General features: G+C 48.9%; 1 protein-coding gene across 6 annotated transcripts in view; it reads right to left on the bottom strand.

The window, feature by feature from the left end:
* Myo18a (myosin XVIIIA) overlaps positions 1 to 12,543 on the bottom strand; it is an 86,640-nt gene extending 74,097 nt beyond the window's left edge. For 3 of the 6 annotated variants that reach the window (XM_032913902.1, XM_032913903.1, XM_032913904.1), the window contains exon 1: positions 11,445 to 12,543. In XM_032913902.1, coding sequence (XP_032769793.1) covers positions 11,445 to 12,443 — 999 coding nt within the window. In that variant the 5' untranslated portion in view covers positions 12,444 to 12,543. The remainder of the gene's footprint in view (positions 1 to 11,444) is intronic. The other 3 variants (XM_032913905.1, XM_032913906.1, XM_032913908.1) reach the window with 1 other exon arrangement.
* Between the last annotated feature and the right edge of the window lie 8,931 nt (positions 12,544 to 21,474).

Here is a 21,474-nt window from a genome sequence, read left to right as displayed (position 1 = left end):
AAGCCTGGGTAGGTAGAAGGGCGAGACAGCACAGCGGATCTGACTGCTAGCACATTCTACCACAGGGCCTGAATCTCAGGGCTTTGCTACATTAGCTAGAAAATCTACACAAGAGGGTCTGAGCAAACTCCTATGCGTGACAGGGATGACGCCAGGAAACAGCAGGTAACGGCTGCCTTTAAATTCTGCGCCTCTCTTCTTGCTTAGCCCTACTGGAGATGGGCTGCTGGGAGCAAGACAGGCATGGACACAGCCAACAACAGAGAGCAGAGTAAGCTTGCCAACTGGGAACCAATCAGGAGCAGATCTGGAACTCAGAGGCATTGGCACCAGACAGACAAAGAAAACTCAGCAAGATTTGAAAAGCTGGCAGGAAACTGTAAAGAGCAGGTTGGAGCTCAGGGAGAGCAGTCCATGAGAGTAGCCCTCGGGCTGCTTCTCCAGCTCCACTGGAAGGACACTTTGGGCAAAGGCACAGCCTGAGGACATGAGTGAAGGACACACAGCTGCGTCCTTAACAGGAAAAGAGCCTGCAGCACTTCTGCAGGCAGATGGTCTCCACTCCAGACACCAAGCACTTCCTGGGGTTCCGAAGTGGATTGGTGACAGTGAGGCTCACTCTGGAGCCCTGACAGTCATCCTCTCAGTCCCGGTTTCAGTTAGCCACAGTCAACTGCAGTCCAAAACAACCTAATGGCAAATTCTAGAAACAAATAATTCGTCAGGTTTCTCATTTGCTTGTTGGGTTTTGGGGGGTTTTGTTTTGGGGTTTTTTGTTTTTGTTTTTTAGACAGGGACTCATGCAGCCCAGGCTGGCATCAAATTTGTTATGTAGTCCGGGGCGATCTTGAATTCCTGCTCCTCCTCTGCTTAGTAAATGCTGGGGTTCCTGGTGTCAGTCACTACACATGGACATTTAAGTTTTATTACAATGTTCTGTTAGGATTGTTTTATCTTACTGTTACTGTTAACCTCTTACTGTGCCTAATTTATAAATTAAAATTTACCATAAATATCCATGTACAGGACATAGTATATGTAAGGGTTTGAGCATCCACTTCAGGCCTGTTACCCTCTGAGGTTAGGGGAACTACTTTACTAGTTCATGAGGTGCTATTCAAAGAGATTATAAATGTACTATGTCCATCAACCCACACAACACTTATTTTTTTTTTAAGATTTATTTATTTACTATATGTGAATATACTGTCTCTCTTCAGATCCACCAGAAGAGGGCATCAGATCCCATTACAGATGGTTGTGAGCCACCATGTGGTTGCTGGGAATTGAACTCAGGACCTCTGGAAGAGGTCAGAGCTCTTAACCACTGAGCCATCTCTCCAGCCCATCAATCAGTGCTCTTAACTCTCTAGCCCCAGAATAAGTGTTCTTAACCACTGAGTCAACTCACCTCTCCAGCCCGTCTTTTGTTTTTGTTTTTAGTTGTTTTTTTTTTTTTTTTTTGGTTCTTTTTTTCGGAGCTGGGGACTGAACCCAGGGCCTTACGCTTCCTAGGCAAGCGCTCTACCACTGAGCTAAATCCCCAACCCCTGTTTTTAGTTGTTTTTGTGTTTGTTTGTTTTTTGAGGTAAGGTTTTTTGTAGTCCAGACTGGCTTCAAAGTTGCTATGTAGCTAATGCTAAACTTGAACTCCTGATTCGTTTGCCTCCAACTCCCAAGTGATAAGATAGATTACTGATATATACCACACCCAGCAGAGAAGAAACACCAACAGTTGAGCTAAGTAAAGTGGAAACACTCAGCCTTGCCTCCTCTGAGACCCACCCCTCTGCTGTGAAGCCATGATTCCTATGGATAAAGAACTAAGGGCTGGAGACTAATAGCAAAAGTGCTCAACAGGGGGTACACGGGCAGTGCCTAGGCCATTCTCACACCAAGGGTCCTGCCACAGAGTCCAGTGGAGCATGGGCTAGCAACCGCGTCTAAGCTAACACAGAGGGGTCTAATGTGCCTGTGCAGTGTGTTTTGCTCCCACCAGCTAGGGAATGGGCATTTCAGGTAGGGGTCAAACTGGCACCCCTCACTTTCTCCAGTTCCCACAACCTACACAAGAAACTCCTGTCATTCAGAAGCCCTGAGGTCAGACTCTGAGGCCACAGTACATGAGGCACTGCCAGGCACAGCTCCATGCTGTGGGGAACAGGGCTGTTTGCTGTCACTAGGTTCCAGGAAGGCAGACCACAGCAGTGCGCCCCCCCCCCTTCCCCTCAACACACCCTGCCTCAAAGGCCATGGCCCAGTTGCTCTCTTGGTATCTATCCCTCTGCATGCATGTGTATGTGCGGTATCTGCGTGTGCATGTGTATGTGCGGTATCTGCATGTTTGTGTGTGTATGTGTATAGACCAGAGGCTGACGTGAGATCTTTTCCTCTATCGTTTTTCTGCCTTTTCTTTCTTCTTTATTAAGATTTATTTTGTTATAACTTCATGTGCTTTGCCTGCACATCTGTATGTATACCACATGTGTGCCTGGTGCCTATGGAGGCCAGAAGAGGGCATTGGGCTTCCTGGAATTGGGGTTACAGTGGTTGTGAGCCTGCATGAGACGCTAGAAACCAAACCCAGGTCCACTGCAAGAGCCATAGCCTAAGCTGAGCCATCCCTTCCGCCCAGCTCTTCTTTTTATCAGGATGTATCACTGAACCCGTGCTCACTGACAGTTAGTCTGGCTAGTGCTAAGCCTCCCAGTGCTAGAATTATAGGCATATGCCACACACTTGGCTTTTTATGTGCATTCCCTGAGCAAACCTCACGTCCTCTATCCCTTTACCCACTGAGCCATCTTTCCACTCCCCACTTTTTTTCTCTTTAACCTTGATGAATGTCCAAATGGGTGGGGACTTGATCCCAGCCTGTGCTCACCCTGGGTACCTGAGGCATCTTCTCAGGAGGATGCAAGGCTACGCCAGGCTCAGCACAAGCTGGGTCCTTCCCAGGGCCTGGAGTGTAGAGGTTTAGGCTGTTACAGCCTGGACAGCTCAGGGGAGAGTGAGGTGGAAGATGACTCCAGCTCAGACCGGACTTCTACCGTCGATTCCACAATCAAACCAGTTCATTAAAGAGGGAGGCAGGAGACAGAGCCCCATCAGCAAGAACTTACACAGGAGACAACATCCAATCTTTGTTCCTCGCCGGGCATCTAGAAGATTCTATTTAAACCTCCAAATACTGTCCATTCAATGTGATGGGTCTGTGCATGAGACTGGGTGTCACAAAGGGTCATAACATTCTCAAGCTGCCTGACAGTGCTGTCACCACTTGGCCTCTAGCCCATGCCACCCAGGGCTGAGATCTAGCTTTCTACGGGAGCCTCTAGTCCTAGTGAAAGCATAGACTCCCTCATCACAGCGCTGTCGATGTCCTCCAGTGTGACAAGCCCACAGTGTGACACAAGCAGGTGTCCCCTGATGCCCTATCCAGACTGCACAATGGCGGGGGGAGAGGGGTTCCCTATGGCCTGGAGCCATCCCTCCTCCCCATCTTCTGCTCCAGAGCCAAGGATGGCCTCCAAGTCCCACTGCTGTGCCCTGGGTGAGATCTCCCTCCCTGCATACACCCTGTTTGCCACAGGGCCTGGCAGTGAGTAGAGTTAGGAGGAGGAAGTGAGTCAGCTCCTTACAGAAATGGGAATGGGAGGGAGAAGAAATGAGATCAGGGGACAAAGGGCACAGGAGCAGCAAAGGTCACCAAGAAAGGAACCAGGCCCTGGAAATGTTGAGAAGACAGATATGGCTGACAAACTCAGGAGAGTTGCCTCCTGCTGTGAATGGATAGCCCCAGTGGACCAGAGGACCTGGTGCTGGCAGGCAGGCCACACCTGAGGATGGAATCTGAAGCTACTCCCCTTCCTGTTTCATGTAAGGGCTGGACAAAGCAAGGTCTTGTGGGAAAGGCCAGCCTCCTCTCTCCTCAGGCTTCCCCTTTCCACTCCCGAGTCCTTCAGTTCAGGTTCCCCAAGACCTGGCCAGGCAGGAGGGTGGGTAGGGTTGGGGGTGGATCCCTATATGGGATAGTCAGGGCTGAAAGTCCACCAGCCTGAGATCCAAGAACATAGCAGTTCCCACAGGCCTAGCACTCCTGTAGCCCTCTCTGGTGGCCTCCATACCCACGTGGGAGCTGCCCCCAGGCTCCAGCTGGAATTTGTTGCTGAGACTGGAAGAGGTCCTTACGAGAGCCTTCCCAGGCTGCGGACATTCCAGCACAGAGGCAGCCTAGGGAAAACAGCAGGAGGAAGAGGAAGCCTGGAGCCCAAACCACATTCCAACCCCTCAGAGACCTGCAGACAGCAGATAGGCACATTCCACTAGGGCCTCCTGGACCAGACACTGTGGGGTCCCTTGTAACCCTAAATCTCCATGGCTCATGGGGACCAACTGGGTCTCTCCCTACCCAGGATCCTGCTCCTGATACCTGCAGAGCCTCATTCTCCTCCATTATGGGAGACGCCAAGTCCTAAACACGTAAGAGATGGTCAGTGAGTACAGGCAGCGACACACTGCAGACAAGTCACTAGAGCCTGGGAAAGAGGAGAGCTCTAGCAACCAAACCTCAGCTCCACAGAGAAGACCAAACAAGAGAACAGGAAGCCAGTCTCTGGCTAGAGAACCTCTTATCATTCACGAATACCAGCACGGGCCCCACCACTCCCCCAACGCTGACTTCCACCTGCTACTCGAGAGAGAAACACCCAGATAACCAACGAAGTTCCAACGGATGCTGTGAAGGAGAAGGGTGCCTGTTGCTAAGGTGGACACAGACATGGTCTGAGAGGATCCCTGAGGAAGTGACATTCAGACTTTGAGGAATTGCATGTGTGTGTGTGTGTGAATGGAAAAGCGCTGTGGACAAGAGGAGGGCCCCGGAATTCCATATTAGGAACCAATGAGAACCTCAGGCCTGGACACCTTCTTGCTGGGCCCTCCACTGGCCTTCCCCCTTCAGTTTCTCCCACAATACACACAGAAGAATAACAGCGCGCAGCCCCGTGCAATGCAGAGGCCCCTGTCGCTGTCACAGGTGATACTCCGGTGACTGTGCCACCATAAGTTTTGAGCACAGTACAAGAGAGTGTGAAAAAATTGTGAGTAAGGCAATGTCCATGCCTCCAAGATTTGGGTCTGTCAGAGAAGCTGTGTAAGGGGCAACACAATGTGTTCCTCTTCATCCTAGGGGAACCACACCCTAACCTGCCAAGGCGCTGTGTCAGCCCCTCTGGAGGCTTCCTCAGCTACACGTCTACTGTCCTATCCAGTCACAGAGTACTAGCTGCTGCTACCTGCTGTTCGCTTCCTCCAGCTGACTCTCTGAGAGCCACCGGTCACACCCTTCTGCAGGACGAGATGGTGGCCACCTCTAGCTTCCCCTTCCTTCCTGGCAGGAAGACGAGGAATGAAGAGGGCTCTGGGCTTGGGGACATCAGAGGGCTGAGGTCTACAGTGGGTTTATAAGTGGGGTCTATGGCCTCACCTGTCATTATTTCCCATGCTGTCCCCAAGCCTTTTCTGTCCAGTGGAGCCTTATCTAGAGTCAGTAATCACCACTAGGCGGTACATCTGCCCCCACACCCACACTGGACTGAGCACCACAAAGAAGCCGGAGTCTATGCAGAGTAGAGGGCAGCTGAGTCAGCCAGGGCAGAGGGCCAGGCCCTGGTGCTGAGGGGCATCTGGCAGGAGAATAAGGGACTCGGAGTGGTGGCCCAGGTCTAAGGAAATAGTCTTCCAACTGAACTACAACCAACCGACAGACGAACACGTTGTGCTGACAATGCCCTCTGTAGTTAACAGATCCTAGGCTGCCGCCAACCACCATCAGGAGCTGGAAAGGCCTGTCCCCATGAAAGTGCCACTCCTTCCCAGTGCCTGTCGGTCACAATAGGTGCCCACAGACTTGCCTGATGCCTAGGGCACTTCCGTACCACAGGATTGACAACGGAGGTGCCAGATGTCTTGTCCTGGCAGCAGGGGTGCCCCTACTTCAGCTGGGTCATGGATCCCCATCCGCTACCCCCACCAAGCTGACTTCCACTCCAGGCTTCACTGGGAGAATCTAGCTGCTTGGTGCAGTGGGGTGGCGGGAACCCTGCTGGCAGGCAGAGCACATGCTTGTGGTTTCTGGGAAACGCTGTAGAGATTTGCAGCATTTTTAAAATACTTGTGTTCCCACCCGCCACACACACACCCCTTCACCCCACTCCTCAGCCACCCCCAGTCAGGGTGCTTGCCTATCTGGTATTTTCCAGAACCATTTCAATGTAAATAAGAGATTAGCCGGAAACAGAGGGCAGTGTCCTAGGTGGCTCAGGGCAAGCTACTTTTAAGACCCTGCCCCCATGCCATGCTGCGCCTACAAAAACAACCATTGACCAGGGCACGTACCCACACCCCGTTCAATGTGGCCTAGGCACTGTGCCCACCACCCACGGGCTGGGTGGCCAGAGCACTCTGGGACTGCTGTTCATCACAGGAAGAAGGCAGAATGGTCCCTGTAAGGACAGAGAAGGGAGACCTGGCAGAACAGAACTAGCTTTGCTCACTGCTCAGGGACGCCCAGGACCTTCCCCCTAGCACTTCCCGCACTTTTGACACTTGCCCAAAACAACAAAAACTTAGTTTAGGCTCTCATGAGGTAAGACTCTGATGCGAGAGGTTCCTGAAGCTTTGGCATAAAATAAAATAAAAACTTCTTCTTTTATGTAAACAAACAAAAACCACTCAAAACTCCTGTAATCATTTAAAAAAAAAAAATTAAGAACAGAAGCACCGGGCTGGAGTGATGGCTCAGCGGTTAAGAGCACTGACTGCTCTTCCAGAGGACCTGAGTTCAATTCCCAGCAACCGCATGGTGGCTCACAACCATCTGTAATGGGATCCGACGCCCTCTTCTGGTGTGTCTTAAGATGATGACAGTGTACAGTGTACATACATAAAACAAATACATCTTTATAAAAAAAATTAAGAACAGAAACTCCATCAAACTCCAAACCCAAGTAGCACCGAGCAGCTCCACCCCCACCCGCCTCAGTGCTCAGCAGGGCCAGACTAATCTGGAAGCTGGCTAGCCACACAATTTCATTTCTAAGTTATTCTTGGAACCCTGCAGGTCCCATTCCTGACAGCACCTGGAACCTCCTTGACAAAGTAAATGTGTGTGGTTCATCCCATTTCCACCCAGGGGTCCTGAAATTCCACAACAGCCAAAGGGACTCTGGTGTTCTCTCCCAGACAAAGGGAACCCTGACCAGCCAATCTCTCACTAGTCTCCTCTACAGAAACCTGGAGAAGGATCTGGAACACCCAGTATGCCTTTTCCTCCAGCTGACTTTTTTGTTTGTTTGTTATTTATCTGCTTATTTACTTCAGGGCTCGGACAACACCCAGGACTTCCTCACAGGCTGAGCTGTAACGCCAGCGCCTGGGGCGATCTTGAGAAAGTTTAGGTAAGAGCCTGGGAATCAGAGAAAATCTCACCAGGTGGAAGCCTGAGGGAGGAGGAGGAAGCTCCGATCCTTGCATGGCTTCCCAACTGGGCAAGGGAAAGATACTAACTCCCCTGAGTCCAGCCCACCTGCTACATAAACAAGCTTGTCCTCTATAGGGGCCCACAGAGGATAGCACCCGCTAACCCCTTAGTCCCCAGCTCTGTCTTTCCCAGAGAGACCTGGAGGAAAGTTGCTGGACTTTGCTACTTATTCAGCCTAATCTCTGGGAGGAGAGAATAGATACATTTTTATAGAATCAGGGGTCACTTCCACTAAAGAGACCTCTGCTGATTGTCACCTTTCCTAGGGTCAGACCTAGCCACGTCCTCCTCCTCAGCCTTGGGCAAAAAGCAGCTGTACTAGGTCTGTGCTTCCGCACGGAAAGGTCACGTCACTTACTTTACCCCTATGCCCAGCACTGTGCCTGCCCCTTAAGCAAACGTCACTGTTTATTGGAGGGACGAGTATGCGGAGGCTCAGAGAAGTTTGGAAACTGACAAAACCCAAGCCTGGGTCTTCAAAAAGATGTCTGTTTAGTGGATAGCTGTACCGAAGGACAGGTAGCCTAGAGCAGGAGAACTGGGTGCTGCTGACAGGCCTGCTGACTGGTTTCTGTCACTCAAGCCCCAAGTCTCTCTTATTACTCTGGTTCACCTCTCACCGGCTCTCATGTCACCCCTGTAGGGCAGTTGAAAAGGATTTGCAAATTCCACTTACATCTTCTGAGCTGGAATCCCAAAGGCTGTCTCTTCCCCAGGGCCTTTAAAACAGGCCACAAAGAATGAAGGCCTCGGGCCCCATGTGTGTGTGGGGAGAGAGCAGATGGCTAGCCATCTCCCTCAGAGCTCCCTGGAGACAGGCAGCGTGTGGACAGTTGATGGATGACCTGAAGGACAGGGTGGCTGCCAGGAGCTATCCCTACGGAGGGAGCTACTGTCATCAAGGTGCCCCGCCCAGAAGCTTGAAGATGTGTGACGACTCTTGGTGTGGAAGTGGGGTTGGAACCCATGCCAAGACAACGAGCAGAAGTTGGAATGGGAAGAAGAGAAAATAAGCTGAGGGCCTCAAGAGAGTTGGCAGGCCTCCCCACTCAGCTCCTGGGGTCTGTCTCAAGAAGCTGGAAGAGTTGGGCTCATCCTGCTCCTCTGTCTGTGCTCGAGGCCTCACCACAGCCCGAATGGGAGAAGGCACAAAGACTCTTTCAGCCCCATGTGTTCTCTGTTAGCCAGCTTCAGAAGTCAGGCAGGTGGGTTTCCTACAGTGCACTCTGTCAGGTCGGTTAGGCTTAAGTCTGGGGAAGAAGTCCTCTGGGCATCAGCTGGGCTGGTCCCATGGGGGTAGAACAAGCTGGTACTTCAGGGATACCAGCTGCAAGGTGGATGCTACCACATCGCTAAACTAAAGCATCCTCTTCCCTGGGGACAGGGTAACAGCAGCTAGTTGGGAAGGTAAAGTGCCTGGGAAATCTGAGATGCCAGGGTCTTCCCTGAGCTATAAAGAATAAACATAGTGGCATCTGGGATGCCAGGCTCAGGGCCCCAGAGGCCTGGCTGTGGTTCGGCAGGGAGCTGGCAACAATACCCCAGGGGATTTGTGTTTGAGAAGAAAATTCCACCTGTTAAAATCAGTATCAGCAGAGGACAAAAAGACAAGGGCAGTGGAATACTATGACCTGGGTTCTTAGATAAAAATGTCTCTCCCCTCTTTTCTTTTTTGGCTTTTGCTTGTTTGCTTGCTTGTTTGTCTGTTTGGAGACAGTCTCTCTACATAGTCCTAGCTGTCTTAGAACTCACCATATAGACCCAGCTGCCCTCAAACGCACAGAAACCCACCTGCCTCTGTCTCCCGAGTGCTGGCATTATATGCATACACCACCACACATGGCCTTTTTTTCCTGCTTTTTAAAAAAGATTTATTTGGGGCTGGAGAGATGGCTCAGTGGTTAAGAGCACTGATTGCTCTTCCAGAGGTCCTGAGTTCAATTCCCAGCAACCACATGGTGGCTCACAACCATCTGTAATGGGATCCGATGTGCTCTTCTGGTATATCTGAAGACAGTTACAGTGTGTGTGTGTATGTATATACATATATATATATATATGTATATATATATAATAAATGAATAAATTAAAAAAGATTTATTATTTTATGTATATGAGCATTTTGCCTGCCTGCCTGCCCGTATACATGACTTAACATTCCTGGTCCCCCAGGAAGTCAGAAAAAGGTTTCAGATCCCCTGGAACTGGAGTTAAGTTTGATTGGAAGCCACCATATGGGTGCAGGGAACCAAACCTGGGTGTTTATCAAGAGCAACAAGTGCTTAACTGCTAAACCATCTCTCTAGCCTCCTCTTTTTCTTATTTATTACTATTACAGTGTGTGTGTGTGTTTATGGTTACAGGCAGAGGTCAGAGGACAATTTTTAGAAGTTGGATCTCTCCTTTGGAAGTTGGATCTCTCCGGGTACCAAACTTAAGACTGTTAGGCTTGCATGGTAAGTGCATTCCCCATTACCTGCTGAGCCATCTCTCTGGCCCTCAGTGTGTGTCTCTAAGATGAGTAAGTGCAGGTCCCTCTCTGGATTCTATAGAAGCACTGTCCCACCCACTAAACTCCCTCAGCAAAGCTGCTGAAACGTAACCTGCTCCAGTACAGGAAGGTCTGCAACGCAAGTCCAATGTGTCTGCCTAGGTAGGTCGGACCTGCCTGTTAGCCTCCTCTGAACCCAGCAGCACACTGCACACTGGGCCGTCACCCCAGCACCCTCAGCATCCTAAGCTCCCTCACTGGGAGCCAGGCTCTGCCTGCTTCCTCCTCACTTCCTCCCTTTCCGACTTTGGCACATCTGGCTAATCACTTAGTGCTGAAAGGTCCCAGGCAGGTCACTCGTTGCTCAGGCTACAGGACATAGATCTGGACAGTCCTAAAACACACAGCTGGACAAGAACAATGACTAAAGGCCACCTAGTCTGTCATACGCCATGTCCACACAGGACATTCAAAATTCTTTCACTCTCCCTGCACCGAAAGATTACTGAGGTTACAAGTCTTGTGCTCCATGGAGACCTCCCCATGCATTTGATCTGAAAGCTCCGGCCCCTCCCACTGGGGGTTTCATGGTGATCACACTGATGGGTCTCACAGACAGTGAGGCAGCAAATGGTCTCTGTAGTGTAGACAGAGTGTAAACCACAACCACCATTTACAAGTTCTTCGTGTCCTGACTCCTGCTATCTCGCTCACTCAGGGTGACAGGACACCCTGGCAGAAGTCATCTCCCCCAGAACTGTAACCACAGCAGCTAGGCACCCCAGATAGCCATGATTTTAGGCCATTCATCACATTGTTTTCACCCCTGAAATCTAAACAACATGAGCCTCCTATACTTTGATGCTCGCAGACTCTCAGATCTCAAAGTGGCACCTGTTAACTTAGAGCTCCAATTTAGGGCTCAGCAAATATGGGACCCAGGCCCCATAGATAACTCTACATGATGAAACTTGAGCATTTCCTCACCAACTACCCACTGACTCCTCACCCTCCTGACAGTGCCAGGCCAAAGCTGATCTTAACCCAATGCCCTTGAAAACTCACAAGGCTAAATTCAATCCTGTCAATTCAAAAGGACATTGGAGGGAAACATCCGACGAGGAGGCCCAACTCAATTACTAAGGACTTTCTCCCAGTGAAATCCCCTTTTGGGGGATTGCCTTCAGTATCTTGACAAGCCACAGAAGAAGCAAAGGTGTGAGTTTAATGAGTTTCCAGGGGGGCCCCTGTCCTGGGCTGGCTTCCCCCTATTGGCCCAGCTTTCCACACAGTCGCTAAGATCCACTCACAGTTCCTGGGTACCCTCAATCACCCATTTAAGTACACCAGCGGGCGATGCCCACATACACAAACGCCTTGTTCACCCATGATACCCAGGGAAGCACTTACATCAGCCGGCTCCCTGCGGTGTCCCTCGCCAGTCCGAAGCCAGCTCCGGCTCAGCTCGCTAAGCTCTGGGATGGGCTGTACCTTGAGCCGCACACTGTCCCCAGACTGCCGGATCATCTCCACAATTTCATCCCTGGACTTATTCTCCACATTCTGTCCATTAATCTCCACCAGTCGGTCTCCTGGCACCAGCCCCAAGGCCAGGTCCTTGGTGCCTGCCCCTGGCTCAGCAAAGTGAACCACACGTCGATAGGCCTGACCCTCAGGGGCCCGGTCCAGCATGGTTGTGCGCCGCAGTGAGAAGCCAAAGTCTCCTGTGGGTCGTCGTTGTAACTCCAGCTCCCGGAGAGCAGGAGGTGGTGGGGGCACCAGAGCGGGGAGACGTAAGTCAGCTGGGAATCTTTTAGTCACCAGCTCAGGGACTCGAGACCTCGGTCCTGGTCGAGGGATGCCTAGCCCAGGGTGCTGCATTAGCTGTCCCTCAAGCGTCCTCACCTCTACCTGAGGTGATGGGGCTGCAGAGTGCTCTGAGGGGGTTGAGGTCTCTGAGGCACTCTCATCCCGGCTCCGTTGAGAGAAGGAAAAACGTTTGACAATCATCTGAGAGTTCTGCTTGGCTAGTGAACCGAACTTAGCTGCCCGCTGCAGCACAGAGCCCCGGAAGCTGCCTTCCTCACCCTTGAGGTCATCACTGGAGCTGGCTGTGCTTAGGTGGCCTGAATCCAGGATGATGCTACCCCTATTGCTGTCAGAGTCAATGTCGGTTAGGTGCAGGTCAGAGCCACTGGCCACCTTGATAGGGATGGGGTTGGAGATTTCCAGGCGCGTCTTGGATTCCCGCTTGGAGGACCGGTTTAAGTTGAAAAAGCCACGGCGCATGCTCATTTCTTCCAGGCTCCGCAGTTCTGCTGCAGACATCCTCTCCTTCTTCTCCTTTTTCTCCTTCTTCTCCTTCCGCCCGCCATCTTTGTCCTTGTCTTTCTTCATGAGGTTAAACATGGTGGGTGTGCTGTTTTTAGGGGTTGTATCCCCAGTTGACTATCGGTGCTTAACACAGAGTCTTTGGACCCCGCCTTGCAGCTGCAAGTAGAAACAGAGAAAAGCGATTCAGTTTTGCTTTGTTTTTTCCAGTTCAGACAGAGGCAGCTGATACCGATAAACCAATCACCCCTCCTGGAGTGCTACTGATGTATAAGGCACTCTGATTTACATAATTCTTTTCTAATATCACTTCATCCTTTAGACCAAAGCATAGGTGTGCCCGGAGAGACTTGACTTACAGAAAACCCCATTACAACCTGGAACACAAAAGGAATCGGAAGGACTCTGCAACATCACCTCTCCACAGGCAGTCCACTGAAGCGACGGACACCCCACGTGACTGGGCTCATCCCTGTGCCTGGTATCCCCAGAGCTGAAGCCTTAGCCCCTGCCTCAAAGACCTTAGAGGGTCCAACTTTTAAAAACAATATTTATTTGTTTGAGTGTTTTGCCTGTCTGTCTGTATGTGCAGCATATGTGTGCCTGGTGCCATAGAAGACCAGACTGGTGTTGGATACCTGGCGCTAGAATTACAGACAGTTGTGAACACCCAAGAGGACGCCGGGAAATGAAGCCTCCCCTGCAAGAGTAACAGGTGCTCTTAACCACGGAGACATCTTTTAGCACCTGGGATTAGCATTTAGATGATGTGTCTTGTCAAGAACTTCACACATACCCCTTCCTATTCAATCCTCACAGCATTCTTCACGTCTGCTTCCCAGGTGAAAAAATGGCTCTTGGGACATAAAGGATGTGTTAGGTGCTACCCATGAAATGAGTAGCCATGCTGCTGTGTCCCTTCTGATGCCCTGGGTTCCCAGAGTAAATCAGGGAGGGAAGGAAGGGGAAGTCCCAGACTGTACACAGGACAGACAGTTGGGAGGTGGGGGTGGGGTGGGGTCGGCTAGATAAACAGGATCCTGAAAAACTCACATCCTTTTCCCTAGACCAGTACCTAAATATAGACTAGGGAAGAAAGCTGTGGTGGCCTGAGAGAGAAGGCCTGCTCCAGGTTGTGAGCACCTGGGGCCCTAACCTACCCCCACTCTCATGCATCCCTGATTGGGTGCAGGAGTAAGAAAAAACGTGGTGGGGGTGGGGCCCAGAGGGCCTTGCTTGTTCTAACCAGCAGGGAACACAAAATAAAAGTAGGCCAAACCATCTAATTAGAAATTAACTGTAATTTTTCTCTCTCCATGAACGCCTCCCCTCTGAATTCCAGAGAGAGGGTCTATGAGCTTACCCCTCCAGCAATGGCCTATTGCCAGGCCCCGGACAGGCATTTCCTCTCTACCCAACCCCCAAAGCTAGGCAAAGCCCTCCAGTATCCCCTTTCCACTGAGAGGGAGTGACTCGCACCAACCAAGGTTCAATGCCCAGGAAGGCAGCAAAACCAGGAACTCCCAAGCTAATTGCTTCCCCCCTGTAAATCATCCTGATTCATGTGGTTCCTGGAGGATGTTCCTTCTAAAGCACTACTATCTATAAGAAATAAAATCCAAATTAACCGATAAATGCACATACACATATTTCCCCCAGGGGCTTCATAAAAAGGAACAAGAGAGAAGGCTGCTCTTCAGGACCCAAGTTCGATTCCATGTAATCACACAAACATTGGCGGCTCACAAACATCTGTAACTTCAGTTCCAGGAGACCCGAAGGCCATTTCTGGCCTCATGGGCACCAGGCACATATGTGGCCCAAATGCATACACGTAAGCAAAATGCCCGTACACATAAAATAAATAAATAACAATTAAAAAGAAAGAAATTGGTAAATTTGGGCAGGGTGGCACATACCTACAATTCTAACTACTTGGAAAGCTGAGAACCTTAAATTTGAGGCAAATTTGGCCAGTAACTGGAAACCTTGTTTCAAAAACAAACTAGATGAACTTAAGTTTAATAATATATTCCATTTACTATAATATATCCAAACTATTGTCATCTCAACATGCAATCTATATAAAATATTATATATAAAAACATAGGATATTTACATTTAATTTTCTATATTCTGTGTGTGTGCATGTGTGTGTATATATATAGGCTTTTTTGTTCTGAGATAAAGTCTCATGTAGTTCTGGCTGGACCTGAAACTCAGTACAAAGACCAGGCTGGCCTCGAATTCATGCAGAATCTTTGTGCCTCTGCCTCCTAAGAGCCGCTGAGATTATAGGTATGCACAACCATTCCTGACCCATCTATATTAAATTTCCAAAATCCAGTGCAAGGCTGAGTATGATGGTTCATACCTTTAATCCCAGCACTCAGGAGGCAGAGGTAGGTGGATCTCTGTGAGCTTAGGGCTATCCTGGTCTACAGAGCAAGCTCCAGAATAGCCAGAACTACATAGAGAACCCTTGTCTCAAAGTAAATGAGGAAATAAGATCCCGGTCTGTACTTTTCATTTAGAGCACAATTCAGAGCAACCTATTTCAGATGCTCAGTCTCGGGGGCTGCTGGGGTGCCCAGAACAGCTCTGGAGAGTTCCAGAGACAGAGTGTGTCCTGGCTAGGTTTTGGTTTTTTTTAATTTTCTCTTTTTTGAATATTTATTTTTTATGTATATACATCATACAGCTTTCTGCCTACATGTACGCCTGCAGGCCAGAAGAGGGCATTGGATCTCAATACAGATGGTTGTGAGCCACCATGTGATTGCTGGGAATTGAACTCAGGACCTCTGGAAGAGCAGACAGTGCTCTTAACCTCTGAGCCATCTTTCCAGCCCCCTGGTTAGGTTTTTTATCATCTTAGCACAAGCTAGTATTGTCTGGGACGTTTCATATCAATTGGGAAAAATGCCCCCACCAGATAAATCTGTGGGGCATTTTCTTGATTAATGCTTGATTTGGGAGTGTCAAGATCAACGTGGGCAACGCCACTCTAGGCAGGAGGAAGTCAGAAGTGGTATTAGCAGGCCGAGGGAGCTATGGGGGGAAAGCCAGTTAGCAGCACTCCTCCATGGCCTCTACCTCACTTCCTGCCTCCAGGTTCCTGCCTTGAATTTTTGTTCTGACTTCCCTTCATGATGAACTGTAGAAACTCTTTCCACCCCAAACTGCTTTTGGTCATGATGTTTATCACATTAAAAGAAGGCAAACCAGGATAGGATGCATTCATAGGGGTAAGAAATCTAGTGAGGGTGCAATGGCTGGCTGGCTCAGTGGAGAAATGGCTCAATGAGTAAGAGCACTGGCCACTCTTCCAGAGAACCCGGATTCAATTTCCAGGACCCACATGGCAGCTCACAACTGTCTGCCACTCCAGTTCCAGAGGATCTGACACCCTCAAACAGATATACATGCAGGCAAAACAGCAATGAACAGCAAATTTTTAAAAATCAATTAATTTAAAAAAGAAAAAGGAAGAAATCTGGTTAGGTCAACTAGCTCTTTATAGCTATTGTAGCAAGAACCCATTTCCCTCTCGGACCTCAGTTTCTCTGTGTGTGCACTGGTTCAAGTAGGTTTGATTGTATGTGTGCATATGGAAACCAGATATCAGCCTCAGGCAGGGTCTTTTGTAAAATAGGCTATGGGGGCAGAACACTGCAGCCCAGAGATCCACCTGGGACCTTTGCCTCCCGGCTCTGGGACTACAGCCGGTACCGCCACCACCCCTTACTTGCTTTTTGTTGTCATTTCTTCTAGACAGGGGTTCTCTGTTGTAGCCTTAGGTATCCCGTAACTCTATAAACCAGGCTGGCCTCGAACTCAGAGATTCCTGCCTCTGCCTCTGCCTCTGCCTCTGCCTCTGCCTCTGCCTCTGCCTCTGCCTCTGCCTCTGCCTCTGCCTCTGCCTACCTCTGCCTCTGCCTCTGCCTCTGCCCTCTGCCTGCCTACCAACTAAGCCATCTCTCCAGCTCCTCTGGCCTCAGTTCCTTCTAGGTGAAACTAAAATTTTTGCTACTAAATGTTCCAATGAACAGTCCCTGAAAGCTGAAAGACAGGAAACATAAACCCTTAAAAGCATCAATCAGGAGCAATCTTGGTCAGCCGCATCTAGACTCAGTGAGACTCAGTGGAGAGAGTGCTGGGCTGGCTCTACTCTCTAAGGGGAATGTCTCCTCCCAAATGCTGCTAGGAATAAGGCACAGACAGATCCAGGCTACCCAGGCTGTGGGATCTTTGGCTGGTCACTACCCACGCTGCGCTAAAGGCATAGATAATGGCTCTGGAGAAGAAAATGAAGACAACTGGAGACTTACGTAGAGATAAACAAAGGGATCTCAGCCCCTGGTCAACCCCAGAAAACCCTACTGTCTATCTACCACGCTGTCCTGACCCAGCGCTGACTTTGCTACAGGTTCCACAGCACAGGACTATCAATGGCAAACAGTCCGAGGGTTCTGGAATCTCTGGGCTGCAAAAGTCCCTTAGAAGTAACTTTCCATAAACCCCTCTCTCAGCATAAGCTTGTCCCTCACTGTCACTGCAACAGGCCAGACCAAACAGCACCATAGGGGACAGCTCTGACTAAAACTGTTAAGGATCTTGTATCTAGGCCTGGATTTGCCACAGGTCTCCAGGGGACCTTGATTCTGTCACTTTGCTCAAGGTTGAACTAAATGATCTAGACCTCCTCCAGCTCTAAAATTCCAACAGGCCAACTCTCCTGTGGACGTACGTTAACTATTAACTTTCTGTCAGAGACTTCTCTAAACACAAGCCTGGGGCCTTCAGAGGTTGCACTGTTGAGTCACTCACCACCCTTGTCCTGCCACCATTATCTGTACAGCTCTCGAAGCAGCCTTCCCTGCTGCCAGCCCCATGCTGTCAGGCCCGGCTGTGGATCCAGTCTCTCCTGAGCCATGTGTCTACGCTACCTGGTTGCCTGCACCCTCCCTCTCCAGAACCAGCTTTGTGATGCGGCTGCGGCTGCGGCTGCGGCTGCCTCTGCCGCTGAACTCCTCACTCTGCTGGGCTCCGTTTACTGAAGAGCTGGGATCCATACCTTCTTAGATTCCGTGGACTTGCCAGCCACTCCTGTCCTCAGATGAAAAACTCCAGCAGCCCTGAATCCCAGGCCTCCCATAGCCTCACGCTGGGCTGCAGTTCTCTTGCCCTGCCTCTTCCTCTCTCGCCCTCTCCCTTCCAGGGACTTCAAACTTGTAATCATTCTGACTTCTTTCTCTAACTCCCCTGACCAGGAAGTTTTTCCTAATTTTGACTGGAGGAAAGGTGAGTGTGGATATAAGTTACTTGGACCATCCTGTGTCCAAGTGCAATCTGGCAACTCAGCTGCTTCACCATTTCAGGACAGTCGGCCTCTTGAAAGCCAGGGCCACTCAAGGCAAATGCACATCCACATTCACAAAACAAAACACTACTCATAGAACAAGAACGGATCTCAAGAACATCTGAAACAAGAGAGAAAGAAGCCACTGACAAAAGCATACATATGCATATAATTCTTTTTTTTCTCCTTTTTCAAGAGCTCATGTAACCAGGCTGGACTTGAACCCACTATGCAGCAGAGGGTGGCTCTGATCCTCTTGAGTGCCTGGATCACAGGCATTGACACTATACCCGGTGGTATGACTCCACTTATTGGAGGCAAACCGTAATCTACGGTGAGAAAAGCCAGAGCGATGGTTATCCCTGGGGACGAAAGGTCAGGAATGTGTGAGAAAGGGCAGTGATGGTGGAGCCATGTGTATTCAGAGAGGTCTGGGCCGACAAGCTCAGACAGTGTGCTGTGTGCGATCAGTGCATTTGCTGGCGCTTAAATATTTACTAAAAGAAAAAGAAAAAAGGAGGAAGGAGAGGAAAGAAAAAACTGCTGGGAGTAGTGGCACACGCCACAGATCCCAGTACTTGGGAGGTAGAGGAAGGTGGACCTTTAAGTTCCAGGCCAGCCTGGTCTACAGACTGAGTTCCAGGACAGCCAAAGCTAAACAGAGAGACCCTGTCTGATAAAAAACAAAAACAAACAAAAAACCCAAACCACTGTAGACAAAACCGCATTCTAGTTAAGAAGTATATGCTGCAGGATCGAGTGGCACATACTGATGGCTTTAATTTTCCTTAGGACGTGTCGATCTTCTCATAAAATTCTGTAGATAGACAAGGGATAAGAATGTGACAAAATGAAAGGGAAAAACTGTGAGTGTAGGATCTAGGCAGCTCGGGAGCTGTAAAATTCTTTGACTTTTCTGAATGTTTGCTGATCTCAGTGATAAGATGCTGGAAAACACGTGTGTACCAAGTGCCTACTAAATACAAACGATATCAAAGTAAATAAACCTAATAAAAAGCTCCTACAATGCCTGGCCACACTGGAAGCTCTCAAGAATGGTAACAGAGGATGGCCTCCATAGTTCAACAGCTGAAGGTACGCGTCATCTGAAATCCAAGCCCGGTGACTTGAATTATCTGCAGAACCCACATTAGGGTAGAAGGAGAGAATTAGCCCCACAAAGTTGTTCTCCACCTTCCACCTGTGAGTCACAGCGTGTGCTTCCTCCAAATACAGACACAGCACCACGCGTACACTAACACTTTCTAATTAATGATGTACAAGTGACTATATATTTGACACATCCTTAAGTAAATTAAGCTCTTTGTATGCACAACTCCAAATTCTATAGCATATTGGATATATTAAGTTTTCTTTTTGTTGTTGTTTTTGAAGGGACAGGTTAAAACAGCCAGCCTCAAACACAAGTGGCCAAGGGATGACATTGAACAAGAGATCCTCCTGCTGCTTCCGCCTCCAGAAGCACAATCTTTGTCGTCCAAATAATACTGAGGCTGAGAGCGCACGCCAGCACAAATGTGACTAAATGAAGTCTAGACCTTTGTTGAGGGCATCAGATCTCATTACGATGTTTGTGAGTCACCATATGATGGCTGGGATTTGAACTCAGGACCTCTGGAAGGGCAATCAATGCTTTTCACCGCTGAGCCATCTCTCCAGCCCTGTTGTTTGGTTTTTTTCAAGACAGGGTCTTTCTCTTTGCAGCCCTGGCTGTCCTGGAACTTGCTCTTAGACCAGGCAAGCCTCCAACTTGGAGACCTACCTGTACTGCCTCCTGGGTGCTGGGATTAAAGGTGTGTGCCACCATCTGCCACTTCAGCCCTCTGTGTATGGACAGTGAAGCCCAAAGGTGTGAAGATGAACCAGCGAGCACAGTCAGATGGATCTGCTGGCTTGAGGCCGCAGCCCTCCATAGCTACTCTAAGCATGCTGACAGGAAATTCACAGATGCAGACGCACAAGCAGCCGAGAAGAAGAGCAAGGCCTGTGATGTAGGCACATAGCCTTTTTTACACAGTAGTTTTGTTTTGTTTTTTCAGAGCTGGGGACCGAACCCAGGGTCTTGTGCTTGCTAGGCAAGCGCTCTACCACTGAGCCAAATCCCCAACCTACATAGTAGTTTTAATAAGAAGCTTCAAGAGCAACATCAATTAGGGCATGGGAAACAGACTCTTATCTATGTTGATCAAAGTACAAAGTCATATGATTTCTTCTTTTAAAATAATGTAAATGGCATCTATTTATTCTGGGTGCAGGAGCTGATCTGCACAGGTGGAGGTCAGACCACAACTGATAGGAGTCATTCCTGTCTTTCCGCTAGGTACGTTCAAGGGATCAAACTCAGAACTCAGGTCACCACTCTTGGAGACAAGTGCCTTTGCCTGCTGGGTCATCTCACTGACCCCCATAGTGTCTTTCTTGTTGAGTCTCAAAAAGGCCAGGCCACTTCTACTACAGAAAGAGAAACTGCATCGTGAACTAGCATTTTATCTTTGCACAGGAGCCATGCTAATGCCTGGATCAATCAATTTTCATATACATACTGTGAGAGTAAGCACTGGCATAATTTTCTAGTAGGGCAAATGGGTGGTGTCTATGAAATTACTTATATACCTCGGTTTTTGAGCAGTCTAAAATTTTTTAGATTTTTTTTCAATTTTATGTGCATATGTGCACTTACTTGAGTAACAACCACATGTGTGGGGTACATGACAAAGCCAGAAAAGGGTGTCCAAGCCCTTGGAACTGTTGTTACAGTGGTTACGAGCTGTATAGAGCTGAACTTGGGTTCCTTAGAAGATGAGCAAGTGCTCTTAAGCACAGAGCCACCTCTCCAGTCCTTGCCTGGTCAATTCTACTTGGGTCATCTGTAGATATAGTCCACACAATAAACATAACTAATCTTTTGTGGCTTTATTTATAATAGCAAATCTATAAACATAAATCACTAGGGAAATTGTTAAATTATAAAATAACTAGGAAATTATTAAGAAGAATGAGGTAGGGGCTACGAATATAACTTAGCATCAGAGTGCTTGTCTAGCATGTACAAGGTCCTAGGTTCAATTCCCCAGGCTGAATGTGGGGGGAGGGGTGCATTTGTGTACTGACTAGAAAAATTTTATACTGTTAACATTTTTAAAAGGCAGCTTGTGGGATAGTATACATTGATTTTTCTCCCTTGTGCATAAGTGTTTTGTTTATATGTACCTGTAGACACTGCTTGCATGTCTGGTGCCTACAGAGGCATTAGATCCCCTAGAATTGGGCTTACAGAAGGTTATGAACCACCCTGTGAGTGCTAAGAACTGAACTCAGGTCCCCTGGAAGAGCAGCAAGTGCTCTTAACTACTGAGCCATCTCTCCAGGCCCATGGTACACAAAATTTTTTAATATCTGTATGTGTATCTGAATATATGCATGTATTTACATATTTTATTTGCATTATTTGCATGTTCACAGGGGTGGGAGGATGTATGCTTTGAGGAAATGATAGAGATTTTGGAAGTTAAAAGCAGATTTGTGGGGCACGCATGCATATATGTATGCTTTTAATTATTACACTTTATTTCTTTATCTGCGTGTATATGAGTACATGTCCCACAGAACCACAGCTTGTGGGAGTCAGTTCTCTCCCTCTACCATGCAGGTTCCAGGAATTGAACTCAGGTCATCAGGCTTGGCAGCAAGGCCATTTTTCTGGCCCATTCATAAATTTTTACGATG

This window comes from Rattus rattus, chromosome 9 (assembly GCF_011064425.1).
Source record: "Rattus rattus isolate New Zealand chromosome 9, Rrattus_CSIRO_v1, whole genome shotgun sequence".
Classification (NCBI taxonomy): Eukaryota; Metazoa; Chordata; class Mammalia; order Rodentia; family Muridae; genus Rattus; species Rattus rattus.
This window is presented reverse-complemented; position numbering and strand designations above follow the sequence as displayed.